This window comes from Dama dama, chromosome 20, assembly GCF_033118175.1.
Source record: "Dama dama isolate Ldn47 chromosome 20, ASM3311817v1, whole genome shotgun sequence".
Lineage (NCBI taxonomy): Eukaryota > Metazoa > Chordata > Mammalia > Artiodactyla > Cervidae > Dama > Dama dama.
The window spans coordinates 98,088,885-98,108,224 of NC_083700.1; the positions used below are offsets into that span (position 1 = coordinate 98,088,885).

At 48.5% G+C, this 19,340-nt stretch overlaps 2 protein-coding genes, 1 long non-coding RNA gene and 4 other non-coding genes across 10 annotated transcripts in view; 2 read left to right on the forward strand and 5 right to left on the reverse strand.

Moving 5' to 3' along the window:
* Positions 1 to 1,025: 1,025 nt before the first annotated feature.
* Positions 1,026 to 5,613, forward strand: BEST4 (bestrophin 4). 4 transcript variants are annotated; one of them, XM_061122097.1, is made up of 10 exons: positions 1,026 to 1,080; positions 1,546 to 1,709; positions 1,802 to 1,896; positions 2,484 to 2,717; positions 2,877 to 3,031; positions 3,424 to 3,501; positions 3,985 to 4,170; positions 4,274 to 4,354; positions 4,464 to 4,618; positions 4,766 to 5,613. In XM_061122097.1, the coding sequence occupies exons 2-10, from the start codon at positions 1,558 to 1,560 to the stop codon at positions 5,031 to 5,033; spliced, it is 1,404 nt and encodes a 467-aa protein (XP_060978080.1). In that variant the 5' UTR covers positions 1,026 to 1,080; positions 1,546 to 1,557; the 3' UTR covers positions 5,034 to 5,613. The 4 variants fall into 4 exon arrangements, with proteins under 4 accessions (XP_060978080.1, XP_060978082.1, XP_060978081.1 ...); XM_061122099.1 differs by having other exon boundaries at positions 1,032 to 1,080; positions 1,546 to 1,717; XM_061122098.1 differs by having other exon boundaries at positions 1,058 to 1,084.
* Positions 5,614 to 7,671: 2,058 nt separating this feature from the next.
* RPS8 (ribosomal protein S8) lies at positions 7,672 to 10,360 on the reverse strand. Its single transcript, XM_061122101.1, has 6 exons — positions 10,222 to 10,360; positions 9,694 to 9,800; positions 9,165 to 9,264; positions 8,608 to 8,783; positions 8,263 to 8,392; positions 7,672 to 7,832 (listed from the first exon to the last, which is right to left on the reverse strand). Exons 1-6 carry the CDS (start codon positions 10,223 to 10,225, stop codon positions 7,723 to 7,725), a joined length of 627 nt encoding a protein of 208 aa, XP_060978084.1. The 5' UTR covers positions 10,226 to 10,360; the 3' UTR covers positions 7,672 to 7,722.
* Positions 7,950 to 8,020, reverse strand: LOC133041834 (small nucleolar RNA SNORD38). Its single transcript, XR_009689392.1, has one exon. It is a non-coding gene; the product is annotated as a small nucleolar RNA SNORD38 (small nucleolar RNA).
* On the reverse strand, positions 8,476 to 8,545 carry LOC133041835 (small nucleolar RNA SNORD38). The gene has a single exon (XR_009689393.1). It is a non-coding gene; the product is annotated as a small nucleolar RNA SNORD38 (small nucleolar RNA).
* On the reverse strand, positions 9,342 to 9,445 carry LOC133041836 (small nucleolar RNA SNORD46). Its single transcript, XR_009689394.1, has one exon. It is a non-coding gene; the product is annotated as a small nucleolar RNA SNORD46 (small nucleolar RNA).
* LOC133041833 (small nucleolar RNA SNORD55/SNORD39) lies at positions 9,883 to 9,962 on the reverse strand. Its single transcript, XR_009689391.1, has one exon. It is a non-coding gene; the product is annotated as a small nucleolar RNA SNORD55/SNORD39 (small nucleolar RNA).
* A 36-nt stretch (positions 10,361 to 10,396) lies between the features above and the next one.
* Positions 10,397 to 19,340, forward strand: part of LOC133041451 (uncharacterized) — a 36,016-nt gene continuing 27,072 nt past the window's right edge. The window contains exons 1-3 of the long non-coding RNA XR_009689242.1: positions 10,397 to 10,532; positions 18,398 to 18,548; positions 19,198 to 19,283. This is a non-coding gene — a long non-coding RNA (uncharacterized LOC133041451). The remainder of the gene's footprint in view (positions 10,533 to 18,397; positions 18,549 to 19,197; positions 19,284 to 19,340) is intronic.

The following is a 19,340-nucleotide window of genomic DNA, read 5'->3' on the forward strand; positions in this document are numbered from 1 at the left end:
TTTAATAAAATAGAGAAAAGAAAAGCCTCCCTGGGTTCAAGTCCTCAGCTTTATTGAGCTGAATTAGATGTAATCCTGTCCAAAGTCTTGTGGGTTGGAGGGGAAACCTCTTTGTAGAAGATTTTAGGGCAGTATGACTAACTGATTCGAGAGAGGACCTCAAAGGAGCAGTCAAAGGGAGTGAGGTCAGAGGCTGATGACAGCAGGTGGAAGTGGGGGCATCTCATAGGCCTCATATCCACGTTAAAAGCCAGGACCTGGCACTGTTTGGCTTGGGGACAGGCCGGCCAGGCATTGGGGGATAGGTCTCTGACTCTCAGTCTCTGCAGGATTGCCAGGTTCTGAGAAGCAACAGTGGACCTCTAGGTGGAAACCAAAGGGAAAAGACTGGCTTTTCATGGTGACAGTCGCCCAGAATAAATGCCTGCGTGCTCCCGGCTCCAGGCATTCTTGCTCTGAATAGTCTCCACTGCCTTGTGAGGAAGGAGTTATTGATACTGTTTTACAGAGGAGCAAACTGAAGTCCAGAGAGATTAGGTATCTTGGACAAAGCCACAGAGCAGCAGAATTCAACCCCAGGTGTGTCGGCCTCGCAAACTTATGTTCCTAACCCCCCCTCCCTGCTTCCTCTCTTCAGGAACCACTTGCAGGGAGAAGCAGCTCACAGCGTGGGGAGGGAGCTTCCCAGGACAGGCCAGAGATTTGATGGAGTGGTCCTCTGGCACAGTGCCTGTCACTTGTCAGTGCCCTGCCATCAGCAGCTGTTATAACACTTTATCATGCATCTGTCTTCTCACCTGGAGCGTGGGACAGTCATTTCTGTCACCTTGGTTCCAAGGACATGGTGTGAGCTGTGGGGTCAATGCAGAGGCATTTATAGCACTCAACGGCCAGCCCAGCCCTGCAGGCACAGGAAGACACAGCCAGTTCCCAGCACCAGGGGAAGCCGGGTGACAGCCTCAATCCATCAATGATAACCTCAGTCCGGCCAAACTTTATGGACCCAGGAGGTACTTAAGTGTTGTGGGGTGAAGGCTAGCTCAGTTCCCCTTCCTCGGCACAGGCTGCTGTCCAGAGCAGGTAGGTAGGTGTGGGGTGGGGGTCAGAGTGCCCTGTGCCTTGAGAGACCAACTATCAGCCTCGAGAGCAAGACCCCACAGTGTATGGGACTGGGCTACAGTTGAGTCTCCTGTCCTCAGCAGTTCAGGGGTTCCTCCTAGTCCTGCAAATGGAAGAGGAGCTTGGGGCAGCCTCAGGCAGGAGAGGATGTAGATCTCAGCTCCCCTCTGCCCCATCTCATCCTGGTTTGACCCACGTGCCACTAAGTCCTAGGGGGCTGGGGGTGTTCTCTGTCTGCTTGTCTGCTTCCTCCCATTGGTCTACTGACCGGATGAAGGCTGGGGTCGGGGGGTGACCAGAGTTGTGGGAGGTTACCTGGGGACCTAAGCTGGGTGATGAGAAGGCAGGCTAAGGAGAAGGTTCGTGGCGGGAGAAGGACAGCTCCAAGGGCAGCTCTCACGACCTTCTGCCCCTTCTGCTGACCAGGCTGCCAGCACCATGACCGTCTCCTACACCCTCAAAGTGGCGGAGGCCCGCTTCGGAGGCTTCTCTGGCCTGCTTCTCCGTTGGCGGGGAAGCATCTACAAGCTCCTCTACAAGGAATTCCTCCTCTTCATCGCCCTGTATGCTCTGCTCAGCGTCACCTACCGGTGCGAGGGTGAGGGCAGGGTCTCAGGGCTGGCCTGCAGGGGACTAGGTTGCCCACCTCCCTCTAACCCAGGCCCCACCTGACCTTCCCCAGGCTGCTGCTGACCCAGGAGCAGAAGCACGTGTATGCTCAGGTGGCCCGATACTGCAACCGCTCTGCGGACCTCATCCCCTTGTCCTTTGTACTGGGTAAGTTCAAAGCACAAGGGGTTCTCCCTTGCAGCCCCCTAGCCATCTTTCCTGACCTTTGGGTTGGGCTGCTAGCTCTGAGGGTCAGAATTAGCCCAGCGGCACATCTGGAGGTCAACCAGAGCAGGCTCAGCAGACAAGGGAGCTGTGTGCCGGGTCCAGGATTCCCAGAGGACTGGGCCCTGCCTATCACCAGCCGGACCCTCACTCCAAACACAGCCCCAGCCTGCTGGCCTCACACCCCGCTGGGTCCTGCAGCAGAACTGGAGAGAGGTGACACCTCCCTCCGCACCCTCATGGGAAGCAGGGCTCATAGTTAACCACTGTTGGACTTGGACCATCACGTCTCTTGTGCCTGAGGAGGTCTGCAGTCTTCTTTCTCCCTGCCTGGTTTGGTCCATCAGGGCGTAATCAGAGGATGAGGTTGTCCCTCCGACAAGCGAGGCAGGGTGCTGGAGTCAATGCGTCCTTCCCCCTGCCTTGGTTCCACCTGGCTTGGACCAGGCGTTCTGGTTGCGGGCAGGACACACTGACTTCCAAGCCCTCTGTCTTCCCTTCCCGTTCCCACTACCCACGGCGGCGACCAGGTTTCTACGTGACCATGGTGGTGAACCGCTGGTGGGCCCAGTACACAAGCATCCCGCTGCCGGACCAGCTGATGTGCGTCATCTCGGCCACCGTGCACGGCGTGGACCAGCGTGGCCGTCTGCTGCGCCGCACCCTCATTCGCTACGCCAACCTAGCGTCGGTGCTGGTGCTGCGCTCTGTCAGCACGCGCGTGCTCAAGCGCTTTCCCACCATGGAGCACGTGGTGGACGCAGGTGCAGCGCTCAGGGAGCCCTGGGAGGGACTGGACCGGACCTGCCCCGAGGGTCTCCTAGGCGGGGAGATTTGACCACCAGGGGGAGCTCCAGGGCCCCAGAGCGTTGAGTCCTGGAGGCCAAGGATGAGACTTCATTCCTTTCTCTTCATCCCTGCAGGTTTCATGTCCCAGGAAGAGAGGAAAAAGTTTGAGAGCCTGAAATCTGACTTCAATAAGTACTGGATTCCTTGCGTCTGGTTCACCAATCTGGCGGCCCAGGCCCGGAGGGACGGGCGAATCCGTGATGACATTGCTCTCTGCCTGCTCCTGGAAGTGAGTCAGCCTAGGACAGGGCCCATCTGCCCTCCTCCCCCTAGTTTTGCATACTGCAATCATAATTTCAGTGCTTAACACCTACATGGGGTCGATTATGTAGCGCGGCAAGTGTGAGGAAGTGAGGAAACTAGGCAAGGAGCGGAAAAAAAAACTTGCCCAAGTCACACAGCTAGTTAGTGGAGCTGAGATTCATCCTCAGAGCTTCTGGCTCCAGGGTCTGTCCTTGCAGTCACTGTGCTAAACTGCCTTCCATCACAGGCACCCCAGCCTGACACCTCTGAAAGCAGAATGAGACCTAGCCCAGGCCTAAATGTGTACTGGACTCCCCGTCCCCTTCTCCTTTCTTCCTTTCTGTCTCCACTGACTTCCTCTTCGTGCTGTTCCACCAGGAGCTGAACAAGTACCGGGCCAAGTGCAGCATGCTCTTCCACTATGACTGGATCAGCATCCCCCTCGTCTACACCCAAGTAACTGCCTCTCACCTCCCCAGCCCCAGTGCCTACTGTGTGTCCTGTGCTGTGTGTGACACCGAGAACTAGAGATGGTACCTGCCCAGGGGCGGCAGTTCAGTCCAGTGAGACACTAAATAGCCAAGGGCTCCTCCTCAAAGCCTCCCTGGACCCTCACTAAGATGATCCCCTCCGACTTGGTGCTGCCACACCTTGCTACATGTTGTATTTATTTTTTATTTTTTAAAATATTTATTTATTTGGCTGGGTTGGGTCTTCTTTGCAGCACGGGGGAGCTTTAGTTGGCGCATGCGAACTCAAGGTGCAGCAATGTGAGATCTAGTTCCCTGACCAGGGATGGAACCTGGGCCCCCTACATTGGGACCTCACCCCCAGGGAAGTCCCCGCTACATATTTTAATTACTTGTTAGAGCTACCACTGACCCTCGGGGCAGACAGCATTTTAACCTGTCCCACTCAGCCTGGCATGACCTCCTCCAGGTGGTGACCATAGCAGTATACTCCTTCTTTGCCCTCTCCTTGGTGGGCCGCCAGTTCGTGGAGCCAGTGGCAGGTGCTGCCAAACCTCGGGAGCCTCTGGAACCAGGGCCAGCTGTAGGCGATCTGGACATGTATGTGCCTCTCACCACTCTGCTGCAGTTCTTCTTCTATGCTGGCTGGCTCAAGGTGGGCACTTCAGGGGGTGGAGATATGGACCGAGGACCCACCCACACTTTGGGGTTAGAAAGTAGGGCTCTGAGCGCAGAAAACACTCTCTTACCACCTGCAGGTGGCAGAACAGATCATTAATCCCTTTGGTGAGGATGATGACGACTTTGAAACCAACCAGCTTATAGACCGCAACTTGCAGGTGATTCAGGGTCTGGTGGCAGCTCTCTGGGAGTCGGGCTCTCCCTCCTTGCCAGCTCTCAGTCCGGGTTCGCAGAGAGAAGGGGATTCTTGTGACCTGCTGCCCCCAGGTATCCCTGCTCTCCGTGGATGACATGTACCAGAACCTGCCTCCCACGGAGAAGGACGCCTACTGGGATGAGGACTCGGCGCAACCGCCCTACACAGTGGCCACGGTGGCCGAGTCGCTGCGGCCTTCCTTCCTGGGCTCCACCTTCAACCTGCGGTGAGTAGTCCACGCCGGCCGAGGCAGGACCTGAGTCAGTAGCCAGGCTCCAGTTCCCCGCCCACCCTCCGGGCGCCCAGGACTCGGTCCCTCCCGGTCCCCCTGCTGTCAGAGGCTTGCTCACACAGCCCTCCTGCCTGCCCGCAGCATGAGCGACGACCCTGAGCAGAGCCTGCAGGTGGAGGCGTCACCTGGGCCAGCCCGGCCTGTGACCGCGCAGACCCCACTGCTCGGCCGCTTCCTGGGCGTAGGCGCTCCCTCGCCAGCCATCAGCCTTCGGAACTTCGGCCGCGTCCGCGCCCCCCGGACCCCGCATCTGCTGCGCTTCCGGGTCGAAGAGGGCGGCGACGTCGAGGCAGCGGACCGCATCGAGGAGGAGGCGTCAGGGTCTGGGGACGAGACCCAGGAGCCCTGAGCCAACGGGGCGGGGGGGGGGGGGGGGGGGGGCGTCCAGCTGCCTCCCCCAGGCCCGCCCCGGCCCACTTTGCGGGCCCTACGGATTTAGAGCAGCATTCCCGCGTGCCCTAAGCCCGGGCACCTAGGGACCGCCCCTGATGGCAGAAGGGCCTGAATCAGGGTAGGGGATGCTTCCACGTTGGCTTGGAGGTGAAGCTAGGGCGCAAGGGCGAGGCACAGAGGACTAGAGCCCAGGTGCACGGTTTATTTCCGCTGCGATTTGGGGCTAGGCCAGTTCTTAAACTTGAGGGAGCATCAGTTATCACTGAAGGGCTGGTTAAAAAGTCTTGGGTACCACCCCCAGCATTTGATTCAAGTCTGGGAGAGAGGTTAAGAATTTGCTATTTCTAGTAGTTTTCCAGGGAATGCTGCTGCTGCCCCCACGATCACATAAAAACATGTTTAGGATATACCTTGTTCTGATAACCTCACCCTGAAGAGGGGCCAAAGTGTGTACTGGGTACTTTATCTGTTATGTTCAATTTGTTTACAATGAGAATGTATTATTATTTGTGCAATTAAAATTGCTTAAAACTGAACTGGCATACTCTGAAGTGGGCTAAAGATAAGGGTTTGGGGAAAAAAAGAGGGTCTGAGGGTCTGCCCTGGAAGCTGACACTGAGATGTGAAGGCACCCAGCCTAGACTTGCAGCATCTGAACAAGCCCTTCTCTGTTCCCACCAAACAGCGAGAAAGGACAATTTAAGGGGCGAAAACGGCAGGTCCATCTCTGTGGTGGGGCTGGGGCACTCAGCTGATGGGAGTAAAGGGGGGCCTTTGGAAAACAGCCCCACCGAATACTAGAGTTGCTGCTAAACTGAGTTCCTCTAAGATTCCTGCCTTCTAAGCAATTGGTGAATGCCAAAGCTGAATGTTAAAGCCAAAGGAAAACAAACACCAAAACTCAAAAATGGAAGGCATGAAGAATGTAGGGAGAGCTTGAGGACATCAGCCTCTGGCATTGTTGACAGGATTACAATGCTGGGTACTACTTTCCTGCTGAGTGATGGGATACTGAACTTTTCTCAGCCTTGGCTGACAAACCTGTACTGTCCAGAAAAGGCACCTGTGGTCACCATTCACTCAGAAGTCACCCGGAAGTGTTTTACAGGATTGAGAGAGGGAGTCTTGCTTCAGGTTGAGTGCTCATCAGGGAGAGCAGTGGAGATGTAGATGCAAAGGCTCTTTTGTTGCTGTGCCATGCCCAACACACAGCTCTCAGAGCAAACATCAGCTAATGACCAGGTTGTCAGATGACTGGGTGGGAAGGCAGGGTCAAGTCTTCCCAGAGTCAACGGTTTTAAAACTTTTATAGGGTTGGTCTTAGTGGTCCACCTTTTCCGACTGCTTAGTCAGAAGTCTGCATTACAGAAGTCTAATTAGCCAAGTTGAACAACCAATTTAGATTTGCAGCTCATTTAAGACAAGTACTTTTCAACCACTTTAAATTAGACAAAACCTTTAGAACTCCTTAAAGTACATATTTGAATGGTATATTGCTGTGCCTCTTTCCAGGTACTAGAGATGCAGCAATAAACATTACCTGTTTCCCCAGATATATTTTAATGGGGCAAAATAAGATAAGCAAATAAACAAAAGTTATGCCAAATAAGGAAAAAAATAGAGGCAAAGATATGGCATGGAAGGGAGTGCTATTTAAAAGCAGTATTGTAACAAAATTTAATAAAGACCATTAAAAATGGTTCATATCCAAGAGAAGTTTAAAAATGATCAGAGAGCTGGGGTTGTGTTAGAGAAAACAGAAGTGCAAAGTAGGATGCAGAACAGTGACCAGAGCAGCAGTTGTGCTTTCTGCTCAGTTGCCAGCTCTTTTCAACCCTTGGACTGCAACCTGCCAAGCTCCTCTGTCCATGGCATTCTCCAGGCAATATCGGAATGGGTTGCCATGCCCTCCTCCAGGAGATCTTCCCAACCCAGGGACCAAACCTGTTTCTGTCTCCTGCATTGGCAGGGCAGGTTCTTTACCACTAGCGCCACACAAAATTTGGTGACATTTGATGTGCGAGTTATGACTCAAGGATGATCTAAGATTTAACCTGTCTTACGAAGATCACTATTTGCTACAATCAAATAACTGAGGAACTATGAAAAGGGAAAGCTGAAGAAACCGATTCAACAATTTACCAAACATGACTTTTGAGTAAGGAAAAGGAAAAGGATTGGAGTTCAAGAGAAAATTAAGATGTGTATAACTTGCTCAACAATGCAGAAATGTAGAACACAATTTCAAGGTTTCTAGACCAGGAACCTGAAAAAAAAAAACCCAAAACCAAAGTCTGTATATAGGGTCTCTAATAAAACTTTAGGGAGGCAACATGGCTTTGGTTCCAATGATGGTCCAGTCAACAGCCCAATACTGCAGGGGCCCCAAGCTGGGCTACCTCCCTCATAGCCTCTGCTCAGCCTGCACAACACATCCCTGTTGCCACTGAAACTCAGCCTCAGGAGTGAGAAGTGATCCTCCTGCTAGAGTCACAGCCCCATAACAGGCCTGGCCTTCAGGCAGGCGGAGTTGGGGCATTCTATAGTGTGCCAAACAATGAAGTATTCTCAGAACATGAACACGGCATAGGGCATAGAACAGTATACGCCTTTATTAGATGAGCTAAGACAGGAGTGAAGAGGGTTTATTTGCCTTTCCGGGCCTTGATCTTCCTCAGATAGAACTCGAGCTCTTTTCCCTCTAGCACATAGCCGTCTGCTCGGCCACACTGGCCTGGTCTTGAAGCGATGCATGCTGCAAGAGAGTATGTGGTCCTCAGCAAAATGACACTGTGGCCTTATCCACACCTATGCACCCCCTTAAGTGCCCACATTGGTCCAGGTATCCTGGGGGCAGACACGAAGCCCGATGTCTCCTCAGATATACTTTATCATCACTTTGAAAGTCAGTAGCAGAACTGGACAAAGTTTTCATCACTGAGACAATCCCCTCAGCCTGGACACAGACTTCTCAAGCTACTCCTCAAACTCAAGAGGCCTAGGCCAAGCTCAGGCCTATGGGCTCTGCCCACTATCTTCCATTTCCGCTTCAAACCAGATGATCAAATATTCTGATTTGTGCTTGTGTGCTGTTATCAAACCCTTCCGGTGAACTCTGTAGCCTCCCCCAGAGAGCACACCGCATCTTGAGATGCCTCCTCCCCTAAATGCAGAAGTCATCTTACCAAGAAGCTTGCCCTGCTGGAACTGCTCCTCTAGAAGACTGCTGATTTTCGCATTCTTTTTCCTCTCATCGTATTTCTTCTGAATTTTCTTTGATCGTTTCTTGTTTAAAATCTCTTCCTCCTCAGGAGTCTGAATAAAGGAAATACAGATGGCTTAGAGGGGGGCTCGCCAAATCCTAGTTCAGGAATGTCACATCCCACAGCCCTGCCACCTTCCTCAGCACCAAAGGCTTTCATCTCTCTCCCTTCAGTAGCAGAACTGGACGGAGTTTTCATCACAAGAAGGCTAGAATCAGGCTGGCCTCCCCCTGCACCCCTACAGGAAGTTGCTCCCCAAACACGCACCAGCTTGGCCCCCTTCTTGCGGCCCAGGGGCAGTGCATAGTGGGACTCGTACCACTGTCGGTACGGTGTGCTGTCGATGAGCACAATACAGTTCTTCACCAGCGTCTTGGTACGGACCAGTTCATTGTTGGATGCATTATAGACAACATCGATTATTCTTGTCTTGCGTGTACAACCTGCTCACAGAAGAAATCCAGAATCAAGCCAAGTAAACCTGATGCCAACAATCTTCCATCCCCACCCTAGTAAGGCCTAAGAAGGGAAACTCTAAGCCTCCATCGGGCCATAAAGCAACAGTTCATCTTCCACAAACCTATCTTTCCAGAGGTGGCTGGCACCCACACACTGTCTCCAGATTCAGTCCCAATCCCTAAGGCTATACGAGTTAACAGGAAGGACAGGATTGGAGATAAGTCTCCACAACCTCAAAGCTGTTCAACAGGAGAACTTTAGTATCTTGGTCGAGGCCATGGACTTCCTGCTAAAAGCACTTACTGAAGCTTGAAAACAAGGATTAGGTGCTGAGTTCCCACCCACGCCTGCAGGGCTTCACTCACACTCCGAGCCCCAGGAGAAGTTCCCCACGTCCAGCCTCAAGGCCCGGTACTTCTTGTTGCCTCCCCGCACACGGACTGTGTGTATGCGGCGGGGGCCAATCTAGAAAACACAAGGAGACAGGAACTAGGTTATCAAGGAGAAGCAAGGCAGAGAAGGGAACCCGGGCGCGACGGAGGTAACAGTCAGTGTAACTATGACAAGCCCTAGCATTGGCAAGTGGCACATAGGTGACCAAGACGGCCACAGCCACGCCTAAGGATACTTTTTCATCATTCCAGTCACCTCCAAGAGAGAAAGCCCGATTCCAAACATTGAAAATTACGGCTCCGTGCACTGAGGAGCCCACTCTCCGGGCGCCCTTGCAGGTACTACTAGGACACGGGGGCAGTCTCCACGCAATCTCTCAGTATCGACCCAACATGCGAAGGCGAGGAGACCGCCTAGTCCCCACAGCAACTCGCAGAGCCCCACAAAGATTCAACCGACCCCGCAGAAGCGACCTCCCGGGCGGTGAGGACCCGCACGCACCTTTGTGTTGGCAGCGGGGCGTCCCAGCTCATACTTCCGCTTCTTGTGGTAGGGCTTTCTCTTGCCCCCGGTCTTACGGCGCTTGTGCCAGTTGTCCCGAGAGATGCCTGCGTGTGGAAGTGGGGGGCGGGAGCCTGAGCCGGGGAGCCCGAAGCCGAGGCCGCCAGCCCAACGCCCCACGCCGGCGGCCGCACGCTCAGCTCTCCAAGGTTAGCTCCCCCACAGCGCAGTCGGGAGGTCACAGCATTTCCAAGGTGTCATCATGCACGTGCGACGCAGCCCAGACCCTTCCCGTCCCGACCCCGGCAGCCATGATGGTGTCGCTCGCGGCCCCGAGTCCTGCGGCTCTAGGAATGGCCCCTGGAACGGTCCCGGCGGCCCAAGCCCGAGCACCACCCTCCTCGCGGGGGTTCCGTGTCCGGGGGCCCCAGGGCCCGGGCGCCCGTGCTGCCGGCTGGGCCCCGAAGCAGGATGGCGCCGGATTGAGCTCGCTCCCCGATCCCGGCCCAGAAGCAGAGCGCCACTCACCCATCGCTCGGCGCTGGCTGGAAAGAGAAAACGCAGCGCGTCACGGTCCGGTTTGTAAAACGTAGCCCCGCCTCCTTACGTATCTTCCGGGCGCCGCAGAGAGCAGCTTGGGGCGGGAGGGCGGTGTTGCTTACGTTTCTGAGGCGGCGACGAGGCCTCGGGCTTAGGGGGTCCTGAGAACGCTGCGCGGCGGGGGAGGGCCGTGCAGGGATCTCGCGGTGTCGGGCATGCGTGAGCGGCTCCGCTTCCAGGGCACAAACGCCGGCGAGGGTTGCCTGGCTTTATTTACGTTTGGAAAAGACCCGTTTTAGGTGAGAGCTGTGGGTGCGAGTGCGTTGAAGACAGTAGAGGGGGACTTTGGTTTTGTTTGATTTAGGGGAAGGGAGGTGTGTCAAGGAAGTGTGACCCGTTGGATGGATATTGGTGCCACTTAGTGAAAAGGGCGTACGCTGAGGTAGGAGCCGGTCTGGTCTTGTTCATTCTGGTCTCTTGGTGACTCCTGCACGTGGGAATGACAGGCAGCTGGGTGGTCATGTCTGGTCATCCGTAGAGAAGGGATCTGGACCGAAGAGGCTGCTTTGGGAATCCTTGGCATATACGTGGTAACCAAAGCTACCAGAATGAATGGAAGCTAGGGAGAAAGCATAAAGCAAACTTTTCTTGGAAACGAAGTTAATACTTTGGCCTTTGTGGGCTCTAGGTTCTGTGTCACTGCTACTCAGTTTTGCTGCTGGAGTGTGAACACAGCCATAGACAATAGGAAATGAATGGATGTGACTGTGTGTCAATAAAATTTAAGGGATACTAGCATTCACTTGTCATGAAACGTACTTTTGATTTTCTTTCTCCCAGCATTTGAAACAAAAACCGGGACTTCCCTGGTGGTCCAGTGGCTAAGACTCTGTGCTCCCCACATAGGTCAGGGAACTAGATCCCACATCCCATAAGTAAGAGTTTGCACGCAGTTACTAAAGATCTCGAGTGCCACAACTAAGACCCTGTACAGCCAAATAAATAAATATTAAAAAACAAAAACAGGAAAACTATTCTTAGTTCACGGGCCCCATCAGCATACAGTAGTGGGCCAACTGGTGGCACCCAAAGAAATACTGTACACAAGGAGGGTCTGGGACCAGGGCTTGAGGAATGGCAACATTTAAGGCCAGGTAGAGAAAAGGAGCTGGAGGGAGCAATTTGAGCGGCCAGAGGAAAGCCAGCACAGGGTGAGGTCATTGTCTAATGCTACTGTGACATCTAGTTAAAAGGAGGAGGAAGTTCAGTTCAGTAAGCTCAGTCGTATCTGACTCTTTGAGACTCCATGGACTGCAGCATGCCAGGCTTCCTTGTCCATCACCAATTCCCAGAGCTTGCTCAACCTCCTGTCCATCGAGTCAGTGATGCCATCCAACCATCTCATCCTCTGTCATCCTCTCCTCCTGCCTTCAGTCTTTCCCAGCATCAGGGTCTTTTCCACTGAGTCAGTTCTTCGCATCAGGTGGCCAAAGTATTGGAGTTTCAGCTTCAGCAACAGTCCTTCCAATGAATATTCAGAACTGGTTTCCTTTATGATTGACTGGTTTGATCTCCTTGCAGTACAAGGGACTCTCAAGAGTCTTCTCCAGCACCACAGTTCAAAAGCATCAATTCTTCAGTGCTCAGCTTTCTGTATAGTCCAACTCTCACTAGTGATTATTTGGTTGAGTGCTACATTGGAGTGGGGAAAAATTTGAAACTGGATTTTTCAAATTCAAACAGGAAATTTAAAAAGATACCATATATGTAGATAATTCCTTTAAGAAGTATGACTTTAAAGAGGAGGCGAGAAGCTAGCTGGTGGCTGAAGAGAAATTCAAGCAGAGGGAAGTTTATCAATAAGTAAAACTGCCTGATGAGACTCTTGCACTTGGCTCCAGATCCTGTCCCATCTCATGCTGAAAGAATTCTCCCAGCATTATTCCATTCTCTCTTCTGTATCTTCAAACTTCCATGGCTTCCCTGCACATTCAGAATAAAATCTAAATTCCTTATGGCCTAGGAGACCCAGGGGTATTGGACCCTTGCTTATCTCTTTGCTTGCTTTATCAATTTGACCTCATCTCCTACCCGTTCTCCTCCCTCACCTGCAGGCACTCTCACCCTGCTGTTCCTGTCTCAGGTTTTCCTTCTCTTGACTGAAAAGGCTCTTCACCTAGGTCTTAGCTTGGCTTCCTCTCTCACTTCAAGTCTGCTCAGAATCTCGCTACCACACCTAGCCCCCATATACCTTTTCTGAGCCTGATTTGCAAAGTAGCAACAAGTAGCAAGTAGCAAGACAAAGATGTCCATTCTCACTACTTTTGTTCAGAATGACAATGGGTGTTTTATTCAGGGAAATTAGAAATAAAGAAAAGAAAAATAAAAGGAACGTTAATTAAAAAGGAAGAAGTCAGACTATCTCTATTCAGATGACATGATCCTAAATAGAATAAATCCCAAAGAATCTACTAAAAAAACTATTAGGGTTATTAAAAGAATTCAGCAAAGCTGCAAGGTACAATATCAACACTCAGTGAGGGCAGGGAGGAGAGGAGATAAATTAGGAGTTTGGGATTAATATGTACACACTACTAAATATAAGATAAACAACAAAGATCTACTGTTTAGCACAAGGAACTATATTCAAAATTCTTTCCCTATAATGGAAAAGAATCTGAAAAATATATGTATATATATATACTTATATACAATATATATAAATATATGTATATATAAAGTATATATATCCAAATCACTTTGCTGCACATTTGAGACTAATACAATGTTGTAAAGTAACTATACTTCAATTTTTAAAAAATAGTTTAAAAAAAAGATCACACAAAAATCAGTTGTTTTTATATATCATCAATGAACAATCTGAAAAGGAACTTAGAAACAATTCCTTTTGCAATAGCATCCAAAAGAATAAAATATCTAGGAAATATATTTAACCAAGGAAGTAAAAGACTTGTACAGTGAAAACTATAAAATATTGTTGAAAGAAATTAAAGACTGAGATAAACAGGAAGACATCTTGCATTCCTGGATTAATATTAAGATGGCAATACAACCCAGATTCAATGCAATTCCTGCCAAAATTCCATCAGCCTTTTTTGCAGAAGTGGAAAAGCTGATCCTTAAATTCATATGGAATTGCAAGGGCCCTCAAAAAGCTAAAACAATATTGGAAAAGAACCAAGTTGCAGGACTCACACTTCCTGATTTCAAAACTTATGGTTGTTCCTTTGTGGCCTAATGGTTAGGATTCCAAGCTTTCACTGCCATTGCCCAGGTTTGGTCCCTGGTCAGGGAACTAAGATCCTGCAAGCCACACAGCATGACCCCAAAAAGAAAAAATATAAACTACAGTAACCAACAGTGAAGTATTGGCATAAAGATAGGCATAGATTGATGGAAGAGCTTCCCAGGTGGCTCAGTGGTAAAGAATCTGCCTACCAATTCAGGAGATGTAGGAGACACGGGTTCAATCCCTGGGTCAGGAAGATCCCATAGAGAAGAGAATAGCAATCCACTCCAGTGTTCTTATGTGGAAAATCCATGGACAGAGGAGCCTGGTGGGCTACAGTTCATGGGGTCACAGTCAGTCAAAACCGAGCAAGCATGCACAAAGACTAATGGAATGGCATTTAAAGTCTCATTAATAAGTGCATTCTCTTTTTTTTAGTCAATATATTTTTGGCTGCACTGGGTCTTCATTGCTGCTTAGTCTTTCTCTAGATGCAGTGAGCCAGGGGCTACTCTCTATTTGCTGTGTGCAGGCTTCTTACTGTGGTGGCTTCTCTTGTTGTGGAGCACAAACTCTAGGAAGTATAGGCTTCAGTAATTGTTTCATGAAGATTCAGTAGTTGTGGCTTAGTTGCCCCGCAACATGTGAAATCTTCCCTGACCAGGAATCAAAGTCATGTTCCCTGCATTGGCAGGCAGATTCTTAACCACTGGACCACCAGGGAAGTCCTCATTTTCTTTTAAAAAATTTTATGTTTATTTTTTCTTCCAGTTTTATTGAGCTATAATTGAGGTACACCACTATATAGGTTTAAGTTGTACAGCATAATGATTCGATTTATATATATTATGAAGTGATTATCACAATAAGTTTAGTGAACATCCATCATCTCATATAAATATAAATTAGAAAAAATTTTTTTCTTATGATGAGAACTCTTAGAATTTACTCTTAACTTTCATATGTAACATACAGCAGTGTTAATTATATTTATCATGTTGTACATTACATCTCTAGCACACATATATCTCATAACCAGAAGTTTTTACCTTTTGACTGCCTTCATTCAAGCCCTTAGTCCCCATGCCATCAATTGATTTTCAACAAGGTTGCCAAGACAATTCAATAAGGGAAAGAACAGTCTTAAAATAAGTGATGTTAGAAAAACTAGGTATCCGCATGCAAAGAATAAATTTTGAGCCCCTACCCCACAGTGGCTACAAAAATTAACTCAAAATGGATCAATGGCCTAAATATAAGACCACAAAACTCTTAGAAGAAAACATTAGAGTAAATCTTCACAGTCTTGGATCTGGCCTAGGATTCTCAGATATAACAGCAAAACTACAAGAAAAACAACAAAAAGTTAAGACTTCATCGAACTTGAAAACTGTTGTGCTTCAAAAGATACCATCAAGAACATGAAAAGACAACCCATGGTGTGAGGAAAAATATCTGCAACTCATAAATTTGATAAAGGTCCAGTATCTAAAAGATGTTGTATAAATAGCTCTTACAAGTCAATGATAAAGACAGTCCAACTTAAAAATGGGCAAAGGGCTTGAATACAGACAAGAGAATTGAAAATTGAAGTTTCACTCACACAAAAACTTATACGCGAATACTGATAGCACAAATGGTCTATTCATTATGCCAAAAAGTGGAAGTAACCTAAAAGTTCATCAACTGAAGGATAAACAAAAACTGCTATAGCCATTTGATTGGAATATTATTTGACCATAAAAGGAGTAAAGTGATATATGCTACAACATGATCCTTTAAAACATATGCTAAACAAAGAAGCCAGACACAAAAGACCACATTTGATATTATGATACTGTTTATACCAAATGTCCAGAATAGACAAATCCATAGTGAAAGAAAAATAGATTATGGTTGGTTAGGGCTCTAGGCAGAGGTGAGTGGTGGTGTATATGTGGGTGCTCATGGGTAATGGATTTTTTTTAAATTAATTAATTTATATATATATATATTTTATTTTTTTAAATTGAGGTATAGTTGATGTACAACAGGATTTCTTTTGGGGGAGTCATAAAAATGTTCTGGAATTAGGGGTGATGGTTGCCCAATTAGTGATAGATGATTACACTAGAAAAGCCCGCTAAATTGTACACTTGAAAAGAGTGAGTTTTATACTATGTGAATTACATTTCAATAAAGCAGCTATTATTTTTTTAAAGCCCTAAAAAATAAATAAAAATTAAAAAGCCCTGGCATATTTAAGAAATAAAGACCAGTGTTCGCTGCCGCCGCCGCGCCGCCGTCGCTCTCCAACGCTAGGGCCGCCTCTAGCTCGCCGAGCTCCAGCCCAAGGAGAAGCAGTGTAAGTAAGGGTCTCTGGACCACCGCTTGTTCAAAGCCGAATGCCCGCAATCAACGGGTGGTAAAGCACGGAGGAAGGGACTGGCTACAAAAGTTGCTCGCACGAGTGTGCCCTCTACTGGAGCAGTGAAGAAACCTCATCTTTATATGCCTGGTACGATGGCATTCTATAATACAGCTAATGCTGGCAATTTGATCTCTAGTTCCTCTTCCTTTTCTAAACCCAGCTTGGACATCTGGAAGTTCTTGCTTCACATAATGCTGAAACCCAGCATGCAAGATTTTACACATGACCTTACTAGCATGGGAGATGAGTGCAGTTGTCTGATGGTTAGCACATTCTTTGGTACTACCCTTCTTGGGGATTGGGATAAAGATTGAATTTCAGAAAAACATCTTTGTTTCATCAGCTACGCTAAAGCCTTTGACTGCGTGGATCATGACAAACTATGCAAAGCTCTTAGAGAGATGGGAATATCAGACCATCTTAGCTGTCTCCTGAGAAAACTGTATGTGGGTCCAGAAGCAACAGTTAGAACCCTGTATGGAACAACTGATTGGTTTAAGATTGAGAAAGGAGTAAGGGTACTCACCTATATGCTGAACACATCATGAGAAATTCGGGGCCGGATAGATTACAAGCTAGAATCAAGATAGGTGGGAGAAACATCAACAACTTCAGATATGTGGATGATACCACTCTAATGGCTGAAAGTGAAGAGTAACTAAAGAGCCTCTTGATGAGGGTGAACAAGGAGAGTGAAAGAGCCAGCTTAAGACTAAATATGAAAAAAGCTAAGATCATGGCATTTGGCCCCAGTTACTGCATGGCAAGTAGAAGGGGAAAAGGTGGAAGTAGTGACAGATTTCCTCTTCTTGGGCTCCAAAATCACTGCAGACGGTGACTGCAGCCATGAAATCAGAAGATGATTGCTTCTTGGCAGGAAAGCAATGATAAACCTAGACAGTGTGTTGAAAAGCAGAGACATTACTCTGCCAACAAAGGTCCATATACTCAAGGCTATGGTCTTCCCAGTGATCACGTACAGTTGTGACAGCTGGATGGTAAAGAAGTCAGAATGCCAAAGAATTGATGCCTTTGAACTGTGGTGCTGGAGAAGACTCCTAAAAGTCTCTTGAATAGCAAGGAGATCAAATAAATCAACTTTAAGGGATATCAATCCTGAATATTCACTGGAAGGACTGATGCTACAGTTGAAGCTGCAGTATTTTGGTCATCTGATGCAAACAGATGACTCATTGGAAAAGTCCCTGGTGCTGGGAAAGATTGAGGGCAGGAGAAGAGGGCGTCAGAGTATAAGATGGCTGGACAGCATCACTGATGCAATGAGCATGAACTTGGGCAAACTGCAGGAGATAGTGAGGGACAGGGAGGCCTGGCATGATGCAGTCCATGGGGTCACAGAGAGTTGGGCATGATTGAGTGACTGAACTGAACTGAAATGGTGTTTGTAGCATTTTTGTCATACAGTAGATTACATCCATTCACTATACTTTTCTGAGTTGTCCTACATGGAAAGACATGTTTTTAATGTTGTCTGTCTCCTGTGCTGTTCCTGTAAGTTTGCTATTAAAATACATTAAACTATAAAAAAAGGAAAAAAAGAAAGACCAACGTGGTTGGAGAATCATGAGAAGTTAGAGAACAGTTCATTTATTCATTTGAAATATACATACTGTGTGCTTGTTCAAGATATTGTAGATACAATATTAAAACAAAAATCTTTGTTCTGTGCTTAAATAGCTAGCACTTATTAAACGTGAGACTTTGTACTCACTGCTGGGTGTGTGAACTCAACTTTCTTCTTTTTAACAGTGCTGCATGACTTGTGGCATCTTAGTTTCCCAACCAGGGATCAAACCCAGGCCCCTGGCAGTGAGAGTGCTGAGTCCTAATGACTGGATAGGCAGAGAATTCCCAAACACTATACCAGCATTATTCTTATTCTACAGAGAGCACGAGGTTAAATAACCCACTTAAGTTTCTACAGTCACAGATCTTGGATCATACTCTACACAATGACTTCAGAAGCTGGGCTCTTAAGTCTCCAAATCATTCTGCTCAAATTATGTTCCCACTGGACCAACAGAAAGGAGCTGACCAGGTGCCAGGTGGGAGGGCATTCAAAATTTATTAAAAGCTTCTGGTTGGGGAGAATGGGTCTCTGTGAGTCAAGATTTCAAGATGCAGGCCCGTTAGGGGTCAGGTCTGGGATGGTGGCATTCATTCGATCTTTGCGATTCTGAGGCGGGTATCGGTGGCCTCATTTTACAGACGTGGCAAGCTGGAAGCTTTTAAGGCCTCAAGAGTTAGTGCCATTTCTGTCGAACTTTTTTTTCAGTCACATGTAACTTTCGAGCGCTTAAAATGTGACTAGTATGTCTAAGAAATTAAATTTCTCATTTCATTAATTTTAATCATGGTAAGTGGTTAGTAGTAGTGGTGTTTCATTATTGAACACCGCAGGTAAAAATATGGCATACTTTGTGGGGATGGGCTACTCTAGTTGTGGTGTGTGGGCTTCTCATTGCTGACCTCTCTTGTTGCAGAACACAGGCTCTAGGGCGTGAGTTCAGGTGTTGTGGTGCATGGGCCCAGCTGCCTTGCAGCATGTGGAGTCTCCCCAGACCAGGGATTGAACCTGTGTCCCCTGCATTGGCAGGCAGACCCCCAACCACTGGACGACCAGGGAAGTCCAAGGTGAATTTCTGAATCTAGGTCCTGTTTGGTTATTTGATGGCACCTCAAACTCATGTGATTTTCTCACCACAAGATAGAGAATGCCCCTACTTTACAATGAAGTTCCTGAGGCTAAGAGGGCTAGAACCTGGTCTGTCTGACCCCACTCCTCTCTGGGTCTCTGCAGCAGCCCAGGTGTCCTATGCCCCCGTGTTTCCCCGACTGAAGCCTTCCTAAAACACGTATTTGGTTGTGTGGCACTAGGCTAAAAACCTTTTAGTGCTGCATTACCATTTACCTGGAGAAGGAAATGGCAATCCAATCCAGTATTCTTGCCTGGAGAATCCCATGGACAGAGGAGCCTGGTGGACTACAGTCCATGGGTCACCAAGAGTCAGACATGACTGAGCGACGAAGCACACACCGTCTACCTGATTCGTGTTCTGTGACGTGGGATCTGGAACCTTCTGGTTCCCAAACCATCCGTGCCCTGTGTTTGGTTCCTCAGTCTATATGGCAAACTTCTCATTTTTCAAGAGCAAACATATTAACCTGTCAGACCCTTTCCTGTCTAGCAAGGCAAGTGCTTTCGTGTCTGTGTTCCCACAAAATTCTTTATCATGTCTTTAGCAGACTGTAACTGACAGAGCACCATTTCCTTTCTGCTTAGGGCTCCTGTGTCCAGGAGAAGGCCTAGGACCTTGTCGGCACTGAACACGGCAGAGGTTGGCATCTCCACCGTCACTGAAACCGCAGGTGAGGGTGTGGCCTCCTGGGGAGAGTCAGCATCAGCACTACCCTGCGGTCGCATCC

Bases quoted from the DNA above. Each gene is read 5' to 3' on its own strand.
- RPS8 (XM_061122101.1), bottom strand. The intron at 9,265-9,693 runs GTGCGTGCGGGT...TGTGTTTTCTAG, and splicing joins GCCCCGCTGCCAACACAAAG to ATTGGCCCCCGCCGCATACA. The intron at 8,393-8,607 runs GTGCGTGTTTGG...TCCTTTATTCAG, and splicing joins GCAAGAAGGGGGCCAAGCTG to ACTCCTGAGGAGGAAGAGAT.
- BEST4 (XM_061122097.1), top strand. From the start codon at position 1,558: ATGACCGTCTCCTACACCCTCAAAGTGGCGGAGGCCCGCTTCGGAGGC. The intron at 3,502-3,984 runs GTAACTGCCTCT...GACCTCCTCCAG, and splicing joins TCCCCCTCGTCTACACCCAA to GTGGTGACCATAGCAGTATA. The intron at 4,355-4,463 runs GTGATTCAGGGT...TGCTGCCCCCAG, and splicing joins TTATAGACCGCAACTTGCAG to GTATCCCTGCTCTCCGTGGA.